Here is a 20,269-nt window from a genome sequence, read left to right as displayed (position 1 = left end):
GTGTATGAGATAGGCCCCTGCCTCCCTGACCAGAGAAGGAAGGTAGTGGTGGGATCTGCCTTACAATGTTTTGCGTAGTGGTTGGAGGACTCATTAGATCAGTTCTATCCACTGCTACAGGGGGAGAATGGATTTGAATAGGAGTCTCGTGGTGCTCTAACCACTCTACTGTGGGCAAGGCTGATACCTCAATTTCTCCTCTTGAAGCTTCATCAGTGTCAATGCTGGCTAGGCCCCTAGTGCCTGTGAGGAGCAGGGCCTCAGTGCCCATGTTTTAAGCCCAATGATATTCTCATTGCTTTGGGATCAGAAGGGTTAGGAGGATCCTGGCACTGAGGTAGGGCTACTTTTGTTTGTTCTCTATTGTTTTTTATTGGGCTGCTGGCTTGCCAATGCCAGAGGGGCAGCGCATTGTGTCTCAGCACAGCCCCGGGAGATTCCAATGGGAATCTTTTATGTTTTTACATCTATTAGGATTTTGATGGGAATTTCTGTATCCCTATAAGAGGGTGGACTTCTCCTTTAAGGTTCAGGAGGCCTGAGACTAGTCAGTGTCCACCCTGCCCCGCCCACCATAGTTAACTGCGTAACTGGTCACTTGACAGCCTGAAATTCCTGGGACTCCAGGACTAATAAAAGTCTGTTTGTAGAAGGAGCCAACAAATGTTGGGGCAAAATTTGAATTTTTTCCCCGCAGTTCTCTCCCTCCCCCCCCCCCCAGCTTCCTCAAGCATTTAACCCCTTGCTGCATGGGCCCAAAGCTAAAAACAGTGTTGTGCTCTGTCATGATCATGAGGGTTAGCCAGCAGCCTGGGGACTAAGGGGTTAACTATGTCCCTTACCTAAGCCCAGTAGAGTCAGCCAATAGGAATGTAGGTAGGAATTTCAAATTGGGACAAAGGAATTTTTGATTTTTCCTTCCTTTCTCCCTGGGCAGTTTTTCTCTAGCTACTGAGGGGGACAGACATGTCTCCCTCTCCAAGAAAAGACCCTTCTTCACTATCTGTAAGTATGGTAAAGTTTAGATAAATCCATTAGGTTTTATTGTTTTATGGTTTGGGAATGGAAATCTGATGTCTGTGCATTTAAAAATGGGTTTTTCTCTCTTTTGCAACTAAGCTCTTGGCCCATAGTGGATTCCTCCCCATGATTATATTAATTTGTGAATTTTCCATCTAGTCATTATGCTTGCAATAGGAATATTGTGTTGATACTAAAAGTTCTTTCTCTTTTCTTTTTATTAACTGGGTATTGGTTTATTGGTTAATTTTTGTGTCCTAGTTTTTACTTTAGGGGTGAAATTTCCCAAGTGATCTCTCCTCTGATTTTTCTTATCATTACTCGGGTGGTGGCAGCGGATTTTATCCACAAAATCTAGGTTTTTAAGATTTTGGGGGGAAGTTTTATACCCAAACCTGGAAAGATAAGATTTTGGGGTACTTTTGTGGGCCCCCACTTCTGCATTTATTGTGCCAGAGTGGGGAAGGATCCTTGACATGCCCACACAGGTCTCTTGTCTGCGGAACTGGGGACTACATTTGTAAAATTCCATGCTAATGTAGAGTGGTATAGAAATAATAGTCAATAATAGCAGCTATTGTGCAAAATGCTATGCATCCAGATCTTGATCCCATTAACATTTTAAGTCTTGGTTTTAAATCAATTTTAAAATATTTAAAGTCATTATTTTAAATCAGTTTGCATATTTAATGCCGTTTGGATTTTAAGTATCAGGTTATTTATTCCACTGAGATTCTGAATGGGGTTACATTGTATTCCAAATAGAGAAAAAGAATGATGACAAAAAGATATCTTTTCTGCTTGTAAATCAAGGGGCTTGACTATGTAAATTTTTGAAGACAATTCATGCATTTTAACTGGTATTAATATACTTTTATTTCTAGAAAGCTAAAAGCAGCATAAATTATGCTCAGCTAACTGTTTACAAAAAGACCAAAGAGAATTAAAAAGAACATGTATTGTTATTTCAACAGAACAAGGAAACTGAGACTATCCCGTGGCTAATCGGAGCAACAAATGGTTAATTATGGGGCTGATTGCTTAATCTAGCTCCTCATTTCACCATGCTAGTTAGCACTAACTGTGAACCATCTGTCTAAGATTTTAGCACTACCCCCACTTGTATTTCATTATGTGGTTTTAATAGACATTGCTAAGAGAAATGGTTCAGATCAGTTTTCATGTGATACTAAGCTACATAATTTTTCAAAATCAGAATTCAAATCAGGGTTTAAAGTGGCTCTCTCCTCCCATTTTATGGATCATTCATGTCCTGATTCACTTGTTGTTAATATCATGTACTTTTGCCTCAGGGAAAAAAATTAATAAATAAACTTCCAAAAATTGCACTATTGCTAACAGAGAAGTTCAGCTTTTTCAACTTTTTTCCTCTCTCCTGTATTTTTGTACTAAAAAGGAGAGAAGAAATAACATTTTCAAAAGCTCCCAAGTGACTTAGGATCCCAACCCCTTCTGTTTTAGGAATGGTTCTCTGCCAGTCGTGGGTAGGGCTGACAAGGGAGCAACTGCTGTATTCTGCTTTGCATGTTCTATGTTTTCCTTTCTGCCAGGAGACAGTAAAGATTTCCGGTACATGAAATGCAAGCTGGTGTCCATACTGGAAGAGAAGTATCAACACTGTGTAGTTTCTGAAAAAATAATCAAGTCTACTCTCTCCACGGAAAGCCTTCCCCCTGTGGAGTCTGTGGCAGTAATTTCTTGGACCATCAGATTCAGAAATTACTGCCACAGACTCTACAAGGGGAAGGCTTGCCATGGAGAGAGTAGAAACCAAAGAAGATGGGCAATTTGAGACCAATAGGGAAGAAAGAGAAACGGGTGGCTTTCAATGCAGGTAGAAGTACTGAATTATCATGAGATACTTAATGAGCCAACTATTTGTATTCCAAATAGAGAAAAAGAATGATGACAGGATGGAACAGAAAGCTACAGGAGATGTATATTCAATGGATATTTTGTGATATGATCTGAAGCAATGAAAGATTCCTCAGTTGTCCCAAGAAGACAAGCAATCATCATTGACTCCATATTAAGAAAAGTGGGCAAATAAGTCAGCAAGGGACTTCTTAAGCCTGATCTACACAATATGGGAAGACTGAAGTAAGATACGCAACTCCAGCTACATAAATTATCTAGCTGCAGTTCCTGTGTCTTACATCACATTTCTGTGCCATTCACACAGTGGGAGGCTGATAGGAGTAAACACTTCAGTCGGCTTCCCTTATTCCTTGTGAGGAGCAGGTGCATTGGCACCAATGAAGGCACCTTATGAGTTCAATCTAGCAGGTCTATGCTACTACACCAGCCACACTGAACTCCAGAAGATCAACCGCGGCAGCTGATTTACCATATAGTATAGATGTGCCTTTAGTTGGAGCACCCAGAGGAGTGTTAAATTAACAATCAAAGGAGAGCATGTAATGAACACATTGACCTGATGTGGAAAATAATATGAATAGAAGAACATTTTCAGTTGCCTGCATACTCATCCTAGGAATCTGGGCAATAAACAATTAGTATTGGAAATTCTTGATGTGGGGAAGAAATATGGTACTATTGAAACCTTTTGGGACACATTATTATAATGTTAAAATCATTATATTGTTACAACCTGTTTAGGAAGGAGAGAGTGGATGAAAAAGATGGCACTCTACATTAAAGATACCATTAATTGTTTTAGAGTTATAGATATCTCAAAAGCACAGGGTCTTGAATGCATATAAATCAATGCTCTAATTAACAAACTTAGGGAAAGATACCATTGGAGTTATGTTGCAGACCACTAAATCAAATTATAGAATGAGATGCATTACTCCTTAAGCACCTCTCTGTAATGTATGCGAAAGGAAAATTATGTTTTCACATCCTCAGTTTGAAAACATGTTGGAGGTGTCAGGCAGTCAGTGATAAAACAGCTTAGTGTTTCTAAAAATTACAGTTGCTAATGTTTTAATAGAAAATGCACCTAACCTAAGATGACTCTATTTTGGATCTCACTAATGTAGATAAAGAATAATTAATCACTGGACTTGAAGCTGGTGGTTGCCAAGGGACCAGTGATCATGACCTAATTACATCTCATATGGGCAAACAGACGACAGTTCTAAATAGTAGTTCTTCAAAAGGGTTAATTTCCTCAAACTCAAGGAAATTAACAAAATTGATTGGGAGGAAAAGTTTAGAAAGAAAAAATGGGCATGAAAATTGGGCGTTGTTGACAAGAGGGTATTAGCTAAAAAGCTACAAGCAAGAAAGAGAACAACTTTGGTTAAAAGAATATCCTCTTTAAGTGGTGAAGGCAGCAATTAGAAAAAAGCCTGACACACAACAAACAATAAAAAGGAGGGGTACAGTAGATAGCAATCAATATAAATTAGAAGTTATTTTGTGCAGCATATTGTTAAGGGAAGCAAGTCGGGCAAAGGAAAATAAAAAGTTTTTTAAAAAGTATATTAGGAATTAAAGAAACCCCAACATAAGTATAGGACCTTTACTAATGGAGATGGAAAATATGTTAATAATGATTTTGAAAAGGTAGAAGTGTTCAATAAATATTTCTGTTCTATACAGTAATTCCTCATTTAACACTATAGAGGCGTTTCTGAATGTGTTCATGCTAAGGGAAAACGTGATTTGCGGGATCAATTTTCCAATTAAATATAACGGAAAAGGTGGGGGTTGCATTTCAGGTGGTGGTGGCAAAGTCAATTTTTTGTTGGTGCTCAGTCATCAATGTCAACATTAGACATCTAGCAACACAAGATAACTAGCAACACAAGTCGCCGCGGTTTGATAAAACACAAAGATGAACACGTGAGGGAGCGGAGGAGCGCTGCGACCACGTGTATTCATCCGCTCATGTGTATTATCACTGTTTTCACCAACTTACACTGCCACACGAAGTAGTCCGCCACTTGATTATTTTCGTGTTATTTCGGGGATGGTCGTATTATTCAAAAAATGTTCCCTAAAAAAAAAATCGTGCTATTGCAAAAACATGTTAAGCGAGCACGTGTTAAACAAGAAATTACTGTATTTGGAAAGAAGCAGGCTGATGTATCTGTATCATATGGGGAAAAGGAAGCAATTCCCAATCCATTAGCAATGAAGTATAACTTTAATTTGGAATTAGGCATGTCACCAGTTTAGGCACTTTGAATATCACATTAGGCAGCTATCTGCATTTTGCCTAAATATCTTTGGAAATCTGGCCCATAGAAACCAAAGACTCTTAGAAACTTAACCTTAGAAAGTGAAGTCTCAATGAAAATTTCACCTAACCTTCCTTTTCCCATTAAAGAATGAAAAGGAAAATTCAGAATATTTATGCTTGACATGCTTTGGGGGAAACTGTAGAGAGAGGGTAAGGGCTCTGCTCTTTTTGAATCTGCTCACTCCAAGCAACAGAAATGACCCTACAATAAAAACTGTGGCAATCTCAATTAGGATTCAAATGTAGAACAACTTTCCGGTGTCCTGAAACAATGACCATTGGGCTATAAATACTCCCCAACCACAGTACGGCAGAGGAAGAAACAGAATAGTAAATAATCTGGGCTACATTACGAGTTTTCTCAGCAAAAATATGCTAATGAGGGACTCATTTGCATGAGTCGTGATCTCTTTTGCATATTTTCTGCCGATCCGTTTTTGCACTGGGGTTTTTGCGCATAAACAAGCAGTGTGGACATTTTCTCTTTGTGCAAAAATCCCTTTTTCCGCAAGATACTTATGCCCCATAAAAGGAGGTTTATCAATCTTGTGGAAAAAAGGGGGTTTTGCACAAAAAGATGACATCCATGCTGCTTGTTTTTGCGCAAAAACCCCAGCGCAAAAACGGATTGGCAGAAAATATGCAAATGAAATCACGACTCATGCAAATGAGTCCCTCATTAGCATATTTTTTGCCGAGAAAACTCGTAGTGTAGATGTAGCTCTGGTGTCTCAAGGCATGTCTACACCATAAATTTGGTCAACCTAATTTAGGTTGATTTACTATCCCCTCCTTCAGTTGGTGATGCACATCCTCACTTAGGGTGTCTAGACTACAGGGTTCTGTCGACAAAAGTGGACTTTTGTTGACAAAACTATACCTGCGTCTACACTGCTGCTGAGTTCTGTCAACATAACATTGGCAGAACTCAGCAATTTTGTCGATGGCTGTAAACCTCATTCTACGAGGAATAACACCTTTTGTCGACAGAGTTCTGTCGACAGAAGGCGTTATTGCATCTACACTGTCATGTCGACAAAGTGGCTTGCTTTGTCAACAGAACTGGATGTAGTCTAGACACCCTTTGTTGACAGAAGCTTTGTCGACAGTATCTGCTCTTTGAATATCACCCCCTTTTTGCATTAGATCCTTATGTCTCTCCGAGAGAGGCATAAGGATCTTGCAAAAAAGGGTTTTTATGCACAAAATGAATACGTCCACACTGCTTGTTTTTGCGCAAAAACCTCATGTGCAAAACGCATCGGAAGAGATTATGCAAATGAAGCATGACAAAATGCTAATCAGCGCTTCATTTGGCAAAAAAGTATAGTGTAGACATAGTCCGAGTGGGTATCCCGGCAGGCACAGCCTGGATGGGCACAATCCAGCAGGGAGCTGGGGGCAGTCAGACTCTAACTGCCCAGTATGGAGCCCTGAAGTTGGCAAGACAGCCAAGAGCCTATATAAGTAATGTGTACACAGCGTCACTGTAACTACACCAACACAACCCCTACGCCTCTCATAGAAGTGGAATTTATATGCTGGTGTAGCAGGGCACTTACATCAATGCTGCAAAACTATAGTTGTACCCTGACATAAGTAAGGCAACCTAAGCTGCCTTAGACTAACTTAACTGTGTTGTGTAGAACACCTCTCTCAGACATTTCAAGAGCGGCACTAGAAAACAATACAAACACCAGCCAAACCTAGAAACAGTGCTGTGCTGCTGCTGAAGAGGTACACTGCAATCTCTAAATGTGACTTGTCACAACTTCATTTCATGGGGAACATTCTCTGGCTTTGAAGCATTTGAATTTTGGTGTTACTTATCTGTGGCATGCTAGGGTATAGGTGTAGCTTCTTATCGGCTGAGTAGCACGACTCTGACACTTACAGCCTACACAGGACAGAGGCAAGCACATGCCTTATTCCATGCTGAATGAAGAATGCCTTCAAATGCTCATTACCCTGCATTAGGAAGAAGCAGCTTGTGCCTCGTGAAGTATTTGTTGTCAGTGATACATTCAGTGATGGCCAGTCAACCTGTGGAACTCCTTGCCAGAGGATGTGGTGAAGACTAGGACTTTAACAGGGTTAAAAAAAGAGCTAGATAGATTCATGGAGGTTAGGTCTTTCAATGGCTATTAGCCAGGATGGGGAGGAATGGTGTCCCTAGCCTCTGTTTGTCTGGAAACGAATGACAGGAGAGAGATCATGTGAGGATTACCTGTTGTGTTCCCTCCCTCTAGGGCATCTGGCATTGGCCGCTGTCAGCAGACAGGATACTGGACTAGATAGACTTTTGGTATGACCGTTCTTATGACCCTTCCTACATCCCATACCTGGAAACCCGGTTGGAGTGTTGCCCCATATGTTTGTTATTCCCTTTCTGCAGTGCTCCTGCGTGGCACCTGATACATGTGTGTGTATTAAGAAAGGACACATCCTACAGTTGCCCTTTATGTTTAAGCAATGATTCATAACTGAGAAAATATAGCAAGAGTAACAATTATTGTAGGGCCTACAAGCAGGACACTATAGTCTACTCATTTTAGTACAATTCATACAGATCTGCTGGATCCACAGACAATGGACGTGCATTAGCAATGCTGTTTGGGCATGAAATGAAAATGGCTGCAGTCAGAATATTAGTTCCACTGGAATCACAAGGGAGAAAATAATCTGTAGTTGCCATATGAAAAAAGGAAAAAAAATTGCATGGGGAAGGGAGATGCATTCCAATTTTACAGGATTTATAGCTGCCCAGAACTGTCTTCTTAAAATGTACCACCCAGTCCAGCTGGTTCTATTTACCAACACTTGCTAGTGAATGATAATTTCCTCAATACAGACAGAGCAGCTCAGTTTTTCTAGGAGCTCATACTACATCATACTGTCTGTAACATATTGCAGGTGCATTGGCACTGAACCGGAGTTCTTTCCTAGTGAGGGAGACAGATGCTTAACAGGAGAGTGCCCATTTGGGTAAAATTATACATTGCATTTGTCTCCCTCACACACCTCCCCCCCCATCTCGTTGGTCCCAGGTCCTGCCAGGATAAGAACTCAGAAACTGAGGCTACATCTAGACTGCAGGCTTCTTTCGGAAGAAGCTTTTCTGGAAGAGATCTTCCAAAAAAACTTTTTCCGAAGAGAGCGTCCACACTGCCAAATCGCATTGAAAAAGCGATCTGCTTTTTTGACAGAGAGCATCCACACTGAATGGATGCTATCTCGCATTTCAGCGGTGATTACTATGGACAGAGTGGCCACCAGGGCACCTGTGCATTTTCTTTTTTCCTCTTCTTGAGAAAGAACTCCCTCTTCACCGTCCATACATGTCTTTTTCTGAAAGAGGTTTTTTGGAAAAAGGCTTCTTCCTTGTAGAAAGATGTTTACCAATGTCAAAAAAAACCCCTCTGTCCTTTCGGGGTTTTTCTGAAAGAATGTGATTGCCGTGTGGATATAAGTGACGTTTTTCTTGGAAAACAGCTGTTTTTCCGACAAAACTCTGTAGTGTAGACATAGCCAGAGTCACAGTGGTGGCCAGGACTCGTGGGGACTTTTAATAGTCAGTTTCCAAGGCAACTGCCCCTTTCCTTCCCCATTTTGGCAGGCCTACCCCCCCATTAGGACTTGGGACCTCAACAAAGTTAAGATTATATGTACAGCATGAAGTAAGCATACTACCTTTTCCAGGAACCAGTCTGGGCGTGACCCCTTTCCATCCGTCCGGATCCTCATCTTCCTGAGTGGCGCAATATCTGCAATCTCCATGATAAACGTGTCCTCCTGACCTCGCTCGAATCTGGAGAAATTAAAAGATCGTGTTTTCTTGGGCTGATGAAGTCACCATCTTCTGTGCCTGCAACAGCTCCAACTGTGTCAGCAACTTCAGCAAAAATGGTTGTAAATCACCCTTCTATGTGCACTGCTCTAGACTTGGTTTTTCTAGTCTGGTTATTGCATACTAGCATGGTTCGTGCCCTACCCATTTAAAGGGACTTGGAAAAGAGGAGACTAAGGGGGCGGGGGGGGGGGGGTATGATAAAGGTCTATAAAATCATGACTGGTGTGGAAAAAGGGAATAAGGAAAAGTAATTTACTTCTTCCCACAATATAAAAACTAGGGGTCACCAAATGAATTTAATAGGCAGCATGTTTAAAACAAACAAAAGGAAGTTTTTCTTCACACTGCGCACAGTCAACCTGTGGAACTCCTTGCCAGTGCATGTGGTGAAGGCTAGGACTTTATCAGGGTTCAAAAAGGGCTAGATAGATTCGTGGAGGTTAGGTCCATCAATGGCCATTAGCCAGGATGGGTAGGAACGGTGTCCCTAGCCTGTTTCTCTGGAAATGGCTGATAGGGGTGGGATCACGTGATCACTTTGTGTTCCCTCCCTCTGGGGCATCTGGTATTGGCCACAGTAGGCAGACAGGATACTGGGCTCAATGGACCTTTGGTCTGACCCAGGATGGCCGTTCTTATGCTCAATTTGGAAAGGGATTATTTTCCCCTGAGAATCCATCAACACTGTTAGTTGCCCAAGCTCATCTACAGCATTGCCCAGCTTGTAACACAGACTTTGTTTACACACGTGTACATTCAAATTGTGTTACTAGTGGAGATGGGGCCAAACTGCAAACCCCACCTTTTTAAGCCTTTGAATCTGGAACTGGGGTTTGCAGAATGAGTCCACCTGTTATCCTGGGGGCAGGCTGGTGTTTGGAAACTCGGCCTGCAGCCAGGGCTTGTATTCTGCCCTGCTGTTGCACCATGGGGAGAGGAAGGCAGAGGGAACATTGGCCCTTGCTGTTCAGGAGCAACAGGGGAAAAGAGGACCAACCAACAAGCTGGAATGTTGCATCTTGAATGACAGTGTGTCCCCAGCTGCTTAGTCTCTCTGCTGAGAGTGAGAAATCTCGGCCAAACTGAAGTCAATAGGATGTTAGCTTTTAATTGCAGAAAGGCCTATGTCTCACCCATAGTCAGAGGCATGTGTTATTGGGGGCATCCCCCAGGACCACCCTTTACTATCCCGCACAGGGTGGTTGAATTGCTACAGACCAACAAGAAAATAGCCAGCCACTGTTCACTAGCTAGCACGGCAGTTGGAGGCAGGAGTATTTGCACAAACTACCCCCCAAAACATCTAAAGAAAACCCCAGTGGAATGACCAGCTACCTCCCTGACTCTTCTGCTTATGTGATACATGGTCTTCTACTTTGTCCATCATTGACAAGTTTGGATGGTGAGCTTTTCGGTGTAACCCACCTTTTGGGGTGTGGTGCACTGTCTTATCTAGTGGCACTGAGACAACTTACAGAGAGAATAATGAGTCTGTTCCACAGCCTTAGCTAAAAGCCAGCTGGATTTTAGCTCATGTGATAGAGGCTCATGCACTAAGCTCCAGAGATCCCAGGTTTGGTTCTGTCTGCAGATATCAGGGGTCTGTCAGTGTTACATTTGGACCTAGCTTTATGCACTGTGGGTGCTACCTCAATCTAAATAATATATAGGAATGGCACCCCATTCCTGGTAGTTGTCTGTACCAGCTACTAGCTGTGTAACTCTGATAGAAGGGAAAAATTGCTTTTCAGCCTCTAGTCAGATTACACCCTGTAGAATAAATCTGATTATCTTTGAACCATTATCTCAGGCTGCATAGTAACAGATGCTACCAATGGGTTTGGCATGAGCTGCTAAATTTTGATCCAGACCATAATGTCCCCAGATTTACAGAACCATTAGGTGTGGGGGTTTGATTTAGGTCCATTTCTAGTTATTAATGGTTACAAATTACCTCGCTCTCACTCTTTTGAAAACTTGTGCCATGTTCTTTGCCTCACTGCTTTTCTGTGGTAGTGAATTCCAAGGCTAACTACACCCTGCTCAAAATAATATTTCCTTTTATGCCTTAAGTGGAGGCTCCAGTTTCTAACTTTACAAGACAAAATGAAAAGTAGCAAACCTTCACTTTTCATTATGGACATCGCTGTTAGTAACGCTTTATGTCAGTTTTGTCCTTTCCAGGTGAAATAACTCTAGTCTAAGCAGTCTCTCATCATTCTGTTCTTTCAACCTGCCGTCAGCAGTCAATATCTTGTTCAGAACCAGTAGGTTTCATATCCAATTCATTACACTATAGGGAAACAATAAGGCGATGGACTGAAGGACCTAATTTATATGAGTATGAACGTAGGAATTCTAAATCTGAATAATAACTGAGAGTGGGGGGAATACTGGAGGAGATAAAGTATTTGGCAAAATGCCTTCTTCGAGACACTGAACCATTTGTCTGCAGGATTTCATTAAGTTTTCCTATCCATGCCTTCACTTATAAATATTTCTATTGGCTTGAGGCCTTGGCACTAACTGTAATGTAACTAAACTAGCCTTAAATCTGTGACAGGTAAGAGAGTTGTTTCTCTGTAAGGTGGCGAGCTCCTGTCAGTGAGCAGGTATTGAATGGCCCCAATAGAGAGGAAGTGTCTCTTTTAACAATTTTGTATGCAATACCTTCTTCTCCCTCTCTCTCTGTCTGTCCGGTTGTTTGATGGCTACAGTCCGGATGTTTCCATATGGGGCTTGAATCCATGGAAATGTGTGTTGTGAATTGCTGGCTCGAGAGACAACAGGAAATACAAGGACACAGGCAATGTACACGCTGGGAAAAGTGCCCTTCTGCCTCGGGTATTAAGGGCAGCCATGCCAGCACAAGGAATGGGCAGGTGACAATCAATCTTGGGTGAGGAGTGAGGGCCTGCAATTGGGCCTGGAGCTCCTAGCTAACAGCAGTGGGCAGAATGACATTGCCAGGACTGCTCTTCAGACCACTTGTAGTGCCCAGCCAGGGATTGCTCAGTGTGTATGGCCCCAGAACCAATCCCTTCCCTACCTGCCTTGTTCTCAGCCTGGCTCCAGCCCTGTTCCTGCCTTGCTCCTACCCTGGCTCCAGTACAACTCCAGCCCTACTCCTGGGTCCTGACTCTTGGCTCCGACTCCAGGATCTTGACTCTAGCGCTAGGCTTGGCAGCTGCTACTCTGAGTCCTAGACAAGAATGCCCGTAGCCTGCTCTGTGACACCTTGTAGCAGAGCAGAGTTACAGGGTGTGTGAAGCTGCTTTACATATTGCACATATTAGCAGTTATTCTGTAGGAGCCAGGTACAGCAGGCTGCTTCAGTTGCTGGCCACGGACAGCTGGCTGCGTCAGTGGCTTTTCACTATGGCCAGGTCTACACTAGACCCAGAAAGTCGGGTTAAGGTATGCAACTCCAGCTACCTGAAATACGTCGCTGGAGTCAGCTGACCTTAAGCCAAGCGTGGCGCCGTCTTCTCCCACCAGCAAACACTCCCACCAGCTTCCCTTACTCCTCGCAACTGTGAGTACAAGCAGTGGCCGGAGTGGGTCTTAACTTTGTGCTTGAAGCATCTAGAAGAGAGTCACCGGAAAGACCAGTGCAGGATCTATCCCGGGTTTCACCCTTAAACACTGAAAGACAGAGACCAGCGTCTCAAGTTCTGCTGATGGAAGCTGAGCTCTGGCCCCAGGCCGACCATGGATTGGGGTATCCCACGCCTATCGCCTCCTCCTCAGTGCAGAGCGTTCTGGCACTATTATTCTGGGAACTGGCACCAAGAAAGGACTCCTCATCAGACTCTCGGCACAGTCCTGGCTCCTTCCACGTGTGGTCGGTGGGCAGGTGCCAGTCTCCATCGCCAGTTCCTCAGAAGAAAAATAAGCCAAAGGGAGGCCACTCTCCCCTTCGCTAAAATGAAGGCATCAGCCAATATGGGACTCCTGTTGGCCCAGAGTCCTTCAGCACTTCACCCGTGAGGGTCGCATTGATTCCTGGTCCTGTTGCTGTTGACTCATCGGGCCCTTGGAGTCAGCATATGCAGCCCCCTTCAGCCATGGAGGCATCTGAGGCAGCACAAGACTTGTTGCATCTGACGGCACCGTTTTCCCCTCCCAGGGGGGATGAACCGCCGGCACCGGCCTGCCCTGTGATCCAAAGAAGGGGGAAGCTGGGCATGCTGTTGCGGGGCTCACCATCTCCACGGTGCCATCAGGTGCCCACAGCTCAGGAGCAGGAGCCTCGTTGGTCCCTTGGCTCCCAGCACTTGCTGCCATGCAGCACAGCTCCTCCGTGGTCTTCGTTTTTGCAGACCTCGGAGTCAGAGTCTGAGCCCTGTCATTTGGACAGGAGTAGGAGCAGGAGGTCGAGGTTGTGGCAGGACCGGCACATCTACACAGCCCTACAGCTGTCATGGTGGCAACACCAGATGCAGTGGCTCTTATGGACACCAAAGCCTGGGGTCGCGCTAGGCAGCAGCATCGGTTGCATCAGCTAGCTACCCGTGTACTGCCATTTGCCCTTTAGGAAGCTCCAGCTTCAGTGCTGTCCAAGCACTGCAGCCAGCCACAGCAACTTCTCCAGTACTATCCACACTGACAATTTCTGCATCAGCATTGACAGCTCCATTACTGACAGCTCTGGCCCCTATAACTTCAGCACTGGGAAGGGCACAGCACCATCTGTTTTGGCACCAGCCTCGGAATCCCAGACAGCATGAGGCCCCTGGGATGTGGAGAGAAGGGAGCAGCCCCCCCTTATGGGGATCTCTTCCTTTTCCTCCCTAGATGAAGTGTTGGGCAGGCACTTCTGTAGCCCCAGCCCTGAAGGGCTACAGATTTTTGCAGCAGTTGCTGCAGCAGGTCACCCAGGGCCTGGGCAGTCAGGCCGAGAAAGAAGGGGAGGATGCAGATTCCCTAGCGGATATCCTTACCCCTGCCAGATTTGCACATCTCGCTCTCTCTCAGAAAGACCATTTCCAACCCAAAGAACACTTTGTGGCAGACCCCAGCCTCCGACAGCCAAGCACAATGAACGATGCTATTCTGTGGCCTCCACGGGCTAGAAGCACCTCTACATGCCCCTTTCACGAGGTTCCCTGGTCATGGATGCTGCTAACCAGTAAGAGTGCCAGAGCTACCAGGAGAACAGTGGGGGACGGGGGGAGGGTGGTGGTGAAAAGAAGTGACCTTCTCAGGAGAGAGATCTATTCCATTGGCAGTTTGCAGCTCCGCATGTCTAATCCACAGGCACTGCTACAATACATGGGGGGCAGTGGCAAAATTAGCTGAGGAAGATAAGCTCATGTCCTGAGCATCCCTGTAGGCCACTGTGGCTGGGGCTGATGTGGCTACTTGGGTGATGGCTAGTGGGGTTGCTATGGAAAGGGGCTCCAGGTCTCAGCTCTGCCATGCAAGATCCAGCCGACCATTCAAGCCCTCCCTTTTGCAGGATTGATTTTCTGAAAAGGCAGATAAAAGACTTCGCAGCCTAATAGACTCAGGAGTCACCCACAAGTCGCTGCACCACCACTCTGCTGCCACACAGCAGAAGCCACAACACGGTCCCCAGTTCTACCAGCCACAGAACCGACAGGGAGGTTCCCAGGGAAGGAACAGGAGTGGCAGAAAGAGAAGGTAAGACAGACCTGCCAATTGTAGGGAATTGTAAGGGCAACAGGCAAGGGAAACTCACCTGCCAATGCTCTTAGGTTAAAATCTGCTGATTATGCTTGGAAACAAACGATTAGCTGGGTGTCTCCACGTGGAGCCAAAAGCTATGAAGTTGGTAGCCTGCATGCTCAGAAGGGCATGTGTCTGCTCTGCTGGGTTGGGTTGTTTGAAGACATTGCAGAGATTTTAGGCAGTGGTAAATGCATTAGTTTCCACATAGTGAAATACAGGAATGCTTCAAGGTCATTTGAATACACTTGCCCACATAACTATTCCTTATTGGCATCTGCCAATTTAACATCTCTTCATCCCAAAGGGCTGCTTGCTGCCACTTGCTCCCCTGCCATGACCCAGCTGAGCGGTGCAGCGCTCGGCCGAACTGCCAGGGAGGGAGGAGAAGGGGGGCGGGGCGCTGATGTACACGGCCAGGAGGCGTATCCGTGTACGTCAGTGTCAGCGTCAGCGTTACAGACGCACAGACACTGGGCTATAATATATATGATAAGCTTTCCGTAGGCAAAGACCCACTTCGTCAGATGCATGACTGCATCACCTCTCCGCATGCCAAAAGTTCTAACTGGTCCTTATTCAGCTGCCAAACCTCCTGCATCCCCTCTGATAACTTCGGCCATGCAACTGTGTGATGTCAAGGACAACAAGGAATAAATATCACAGGGGCTACAGCAATAATTATAATGTTCAATTTCCACTTGAATTAAAAAAGCCCATCTGTTTTTAATATTTATAAAAACTGTCACAATTTCCAGGCTGCCACACTAGAATGCTGCAGAATCTGATGTTCTAGCAGGGCATTTCACTCCAGTTTGCTATCGGAGACCCCAGACTGTTGCTCACAGTCTAATAGCATGTTAACTGGCTGAATTGTGATTCTGTGTGTCGCATGCTGTGTATCGCATGTATTCGTGCAAATAAGAACTCTGTAGGCGGTGATGTACACAGCCGAGTACATCACCGCCCCCCTTCTCCTCCCGCTGTGGCACTCAGCTGAGTGCTGCGCCCCTCAGCCGGGCCGCCGGGGGAGCCAGCAGTGCAAGGGGCTGTTTGGGCTCCCCTGGGGTGGGAGGGGAAGGGAGGGGGAGAGAAAGAAAAAGACGGAGAGAGAGGCAGGAGGTGGAGGAGAGCTGAGAGAGTGGGGGGAGGCAGTAAGAAGAGGAAGGGTATGTCCACACTACCCCGCTAGTTTGAACTAGTGGGGTAATGTAGGCATACCGCACTTGCAAATGAAGCCCGGGATTTGAATTTCCCGGGTTTCATTTGCATAAGCCGGACGCCGCCATTTTTAAATCCCGGCTGGTTCGAACCCCGTGCCGCGCGGCTACACGGGGCACGAACTAGGTAGTTCGAACTAGGCTTCCTAGTTCGAACTACCGTTACTCCTCATTCCACGAGGAGTAATGGTAGTTTGAACTAGGCTTCCTAGTTCGAACTACCTAGTTCGTGCCCCGTGTAGCCGCGCGGCACGGGGTTCGAACCAGCCGGGATTTAAAAATGGCGGCACCCGGCTTATGCAAATGAAGCCCGAGAAATTCAAATCCCGGGCTTCATTTGCAAGTGCGGTATGCCTACATTACCCCACTAGTTCGAACTAGCGGGGTAGTGTAGACATACCCAGAGAGACAGAGTGAGAGAGCTCACGAGAGAAGACCTGAAAATCCCGTTTTATGACAGGCTAATTGGCTAGTGCTCCAATAAATCTGTTCGTCCATAAGGTGCCACAGGACTCCTCGTCACTTTTGCAGATTCAGACTAACACGGCTAGCCCTCTGATATGTTAGCTGTGTCTATGAAAGTGACCACTGTTATGGGTGGGTCAGTCCACACCTCTCATAAATACTGTACCTGACTGTCAGCAGAGTTACTGTGTTGGTGTGCACTCAATTCATGTTTATATATTTTCTTCACAACAATGAAAGATCATTTAAAAACCCCTACATTTTAGATTTTTCTGCCATGGTGGATTCCACATCAAACACTGCCATTATGGTATCATGGAACACAAAACCCTGGCTGTAGCTGACACAAGACTTTACTGTTTGCAATTTTCTTCAGAATGTCTAGTTTTAACTGCACAGAAGCAGGAAAAACTCCAAGATTTGTGCACATGCTGAAGGATGATGTATTATCTGTTGCACAGTGCAGTTCTTCCTACGGATCAGTTAGGTCCAATAACACAATTTGGAAATGGAGTCTTCCCCTCCATCATTAAAGTCAATGACAATTTTGCTATTGATGTGAGTGGAAGCCAGATCAGGATCCTAACTGTTTAAATTTGAAAGCTGTGCTTTGTTGTTGCCTATTTTTAAGGAACAAAAGAGGATGAGACACGGTACCTCTCTCCATTTTTTTCCAGCTGCATTTCCTCAGTGTTCCCGCTGGATCCAAAAAGAGTCATGTAAATATTGGTATCAGTTCCAGCATTTTGGATGTCTCCAGTCACAACTGTAACTTCATATAGAATCTGGCAAGGATTGAAACAATCATGAAGTGTCTCACTGCAAACAGCTGTTCTTGATTCAAACAAAAGCCTAAGCAAACAGCTAGTCAGGCTCTGCAGTCTGTCTGCTTCTTTACATGTCGTCATCATTGCATACATAATACCTTTAATACCAGCTCCTTTTATACAGATATTTTCTATTGCAAAGCTACTGCCCATTTTCCTTTTTCATTGACTAACCTTTCTTAGAGGTTTAGACAGCCCACACAATTTGTCTGAGTATTAGTACTGCCCACATACATGCATTGGAAGTGACAGCCAGTGGATGAACTGCAGAGGCAGGTGATAAATACCAATGATCATACAGCTTGGTCTGTTTCATCGGTACTCTGCCTGCAAATCCATCTCCCTCTAGACTGTATGGCTACGTCTACACTGGCATGATTTTCCGGAAATGCTTTTAACAGAAAAGTTTTCCGTTAAAAGCATGTTCGGAAAAGAGCATCTAGATTGGCAGGACGCTTTTCCACAAAAGCACTTTTTGCGGAAAAGCGTCCGTGGCCAATCTAGACGCGCTTTTCCGCAAAAAAGCCCTCATCGCCATTTTCGCAATCGGGGCTTTTTTGCGGAAAAGAAATCTCTGCTGTCTACACTGGCCCTTTTGCGCAAAAGTCTTTCGGGAAAAGACTTTTGCCCGAACGGGAGCAGCATAGTATTTCCGCAAGAAGCACTGATTTTTTACAGCAGGAAGTCAGTGCTTTTGTGGAAATTCAAGCGGCCAGTGTAGACAGCTGGCAAGTTTTTCCGGAAAAGCTGCTGATTTTCCGGAAAAACTGGCCATTCTAGACACAGCCTTTCAGTATTCCAGGCCCCGCCACCCCTCAAGCAACTTCAAACTCCTGCCCCTTTAAAAAAAATCAGCTGCTTCCCCAATGCTGCTACTTTGATTTCCAGAGTGGACAATATTCAGTTCTGTTTCCAAGATAGGGTTAAATCCTAACATGTGTCTTGTCACACTGCATGGCAAGAATTAGGTGCCTTAGACATGGACAAGTGATGATTCCCAGTTTCCCAGTGAGATACACAGTACTTGCATCTAGCCCTGAAAGGTCCCAAGATATCAGACTTTAAAGTTATGCCAACTTATGCATAGGAAAGCTGCTTGGGGTCATTTTCATCATATTAGCGTAACTTTATTTTCTTTCTCTGAGACCTGAATAGTTGGACTCACAGGCTGTGTCTAGACTGGCAAGTTGTTCCGCAAAATCATCTGCTTTTGCGGAAAAACTTGCCAGCTGTCTACACTGGCCACTTGAATTTCTGCAAAAGCACTGACGATCTCATGTAAGATTGTCAGTGCTTTTCCGGAAATACTATGCTGCTCCTGTTAGGGCAAAAGTCTTTTTCCGAAAGACTTTTGTGCAAAAGGGCCAATGTAGACAGCAGAGATTTCTTTTCCGCAAAAAAGCCCCGATCGCGAAAATGGCGATCGGGGCTTTTTTGCGGAAAAGCGCATCTAGATTGGCCACAGATGCTTTTCTGCAAAAAGTGCTTTTGCGGAAAAGCGTCCTGCCAATCTAGATGCGATTTTCCGAAAATGCTTTTAACGGAAAACTTTTCTGTTAAAAGCATTTCCGGAAAATCATGCCAGTGTAGACGTAGCCACAGAGTAAAATATTTCAAAAGCACCTAAGTGATTTGGGTACCTGAGTCCCAGTGCTCCGTGGAACTTTGAATAAAAAGAATTTAAATGACTTAGAAGTCCCTCGGCAAGTCAACAGGACTAACTTAGAGTACGTCTACACATCAGGGCAACAGTTGAATTAAGATACAGGCAGTCCCCGACTTACGCGGATCCGACTTATGTCGGATCCGCACTTACGAACGGGGCTTTCTCGCCCCGGAGGTCGAGGTAGCAGATTGCTACCTGTGAGCTCCGGGGCAAGAAAGCCCCGTTCGTAAGCTGCTCCGGTGCCCCTGGTCTGCTGGAGACGGTCTCCAGCAGACCAGGGGCACCGGGCGGGTTCCCGCGCTTCTGAGGCTTTGCCAGAGCAAAGCCTCAGAAGCGCGGGAACCCGCCGCTGCTGCCGCTTCAGTCCCATGCCTGTGGTCTGCTGACCACAGGCACCGCGACTGAAGCGGCAGCAGCTGCGGTTCCCTGCGCTTCTGAGGCTTTGCTCTGGCAAAGCCTCAGAAGCGCGGGAACCCGCCCGCTGCTGCCGCTTGAGTCCCGGTGCCAGAGCAAAGCCTCAGAGGCGCGGCACCCCGCTGCCGCTGCGGCTCTGCTCCCCGTGTCCCTGGTCTGCTGGGGGGGGGGGGGGCGCGGCTAGTGTGTCCCCCCCCAGCAGACCAGGCTTTTGTTTTGAACCCTGGAGCAGAGCAGCTGGGGCGCTGCGGATTGGTCCTGCAGCGCCCGCTCTGGGCACTACTGGACCAACCCGGCAGCACCCCAGCTGCTCTGCCCCAGGTCCTGATTCAGCCGCTGCTGGTCAGTTTCAGCAGTGGCTGAATCAGGACGCCTGGGGCAGAGCAGCTGGGGTGCTGCTGGGTTGGTCCAGTAGCGCCGAGGAGCGGTGCTACTGAAGCAACCCAGCAGCACCCCAGCTGCTCTGCCCCAGGCGTCCCCAAGTCAGCCGCTGCTGAAACTGACCAGCGCTGACTACAGGAAGCCCGAGGCAGAGTTGCTCTGCCCCAGGCTTCCTGGAATCAGCGCTCATCAGTTTCAGCAGCAGCTGACTTGGGGAAGCTTGGGGTTCTTAAGTTGAATCTGTATGTAAGTCAGAACTGGCGGTCAGTTTCAGCAGCGGCTGAATCTGGACGCCAGTTCCGACTTACATACAGATTCAACTTAAGAACAAACCTACAGTCCCTATCTTGTACGTAACCCGGGGACTGCCTGTACTTAACTTCAGCTATGTCAATTGCATAGCTGAAGTTGAAATAGCTTAATTCGGCTTTTGGCACTATCTACACAGCAGGAAGTCCAAGGAAGAAAACTTATCCTTCGACTTCCCTTACTCCTCGTGAA

The 20,269-nt window shown here is 45.6% G+C and overlaps 1 protein-coding gene across 3 annotated transcripts in view; it reads right to left on the bottom strand.

The window, feature by feature from the left end:
- LOXHD1 (lipoxygenase homology PLAT domains 1) overlaps positions 1-20,269 on the bottom strand; it is a 288,412-nt gene that overhangs the window by 28,992 nt on the left and 239,151 nt on the right. For all 3 annotated transcript variants that reach the window (XM_025178253.2, XM_075932726.1, XM_075932727.1), the window contains 2 exons: positions 17,138-17,265; positions 8,945-9,062 (listed from right to left, as the gene is read on the bottom strand). In XM_025178253.2, coding sequence (XP_025034038.2) covers positions 8,945-9,062; positions 17,138-17,265 — 246 coding nt within the window. The remainder of the gene's footprint in view (positions 1-8,944; positions 9,063-17,137; positions 17,266-20,269) is intronic.

This window comes from Pelodiscus sinensis, chromosome 6 (assembly GCF_049634645.1).
Source record: "Pelodiscus sinensis isolate JC-2024 chromosome 6, ASM4963464v1, whole genome shotgun sequence".
Taxonomy (NCBI): domain Eukaryota; kingdom Metazoa; phylum Chordata; order Testudines; family Trionychidae; genus Pelodiscus; species Pelodiscus sinensis.
Note: the sequence above shows the minus strand (reverse complement) of the source record. Positions and strands in the feature narration are given on the sequence as shown.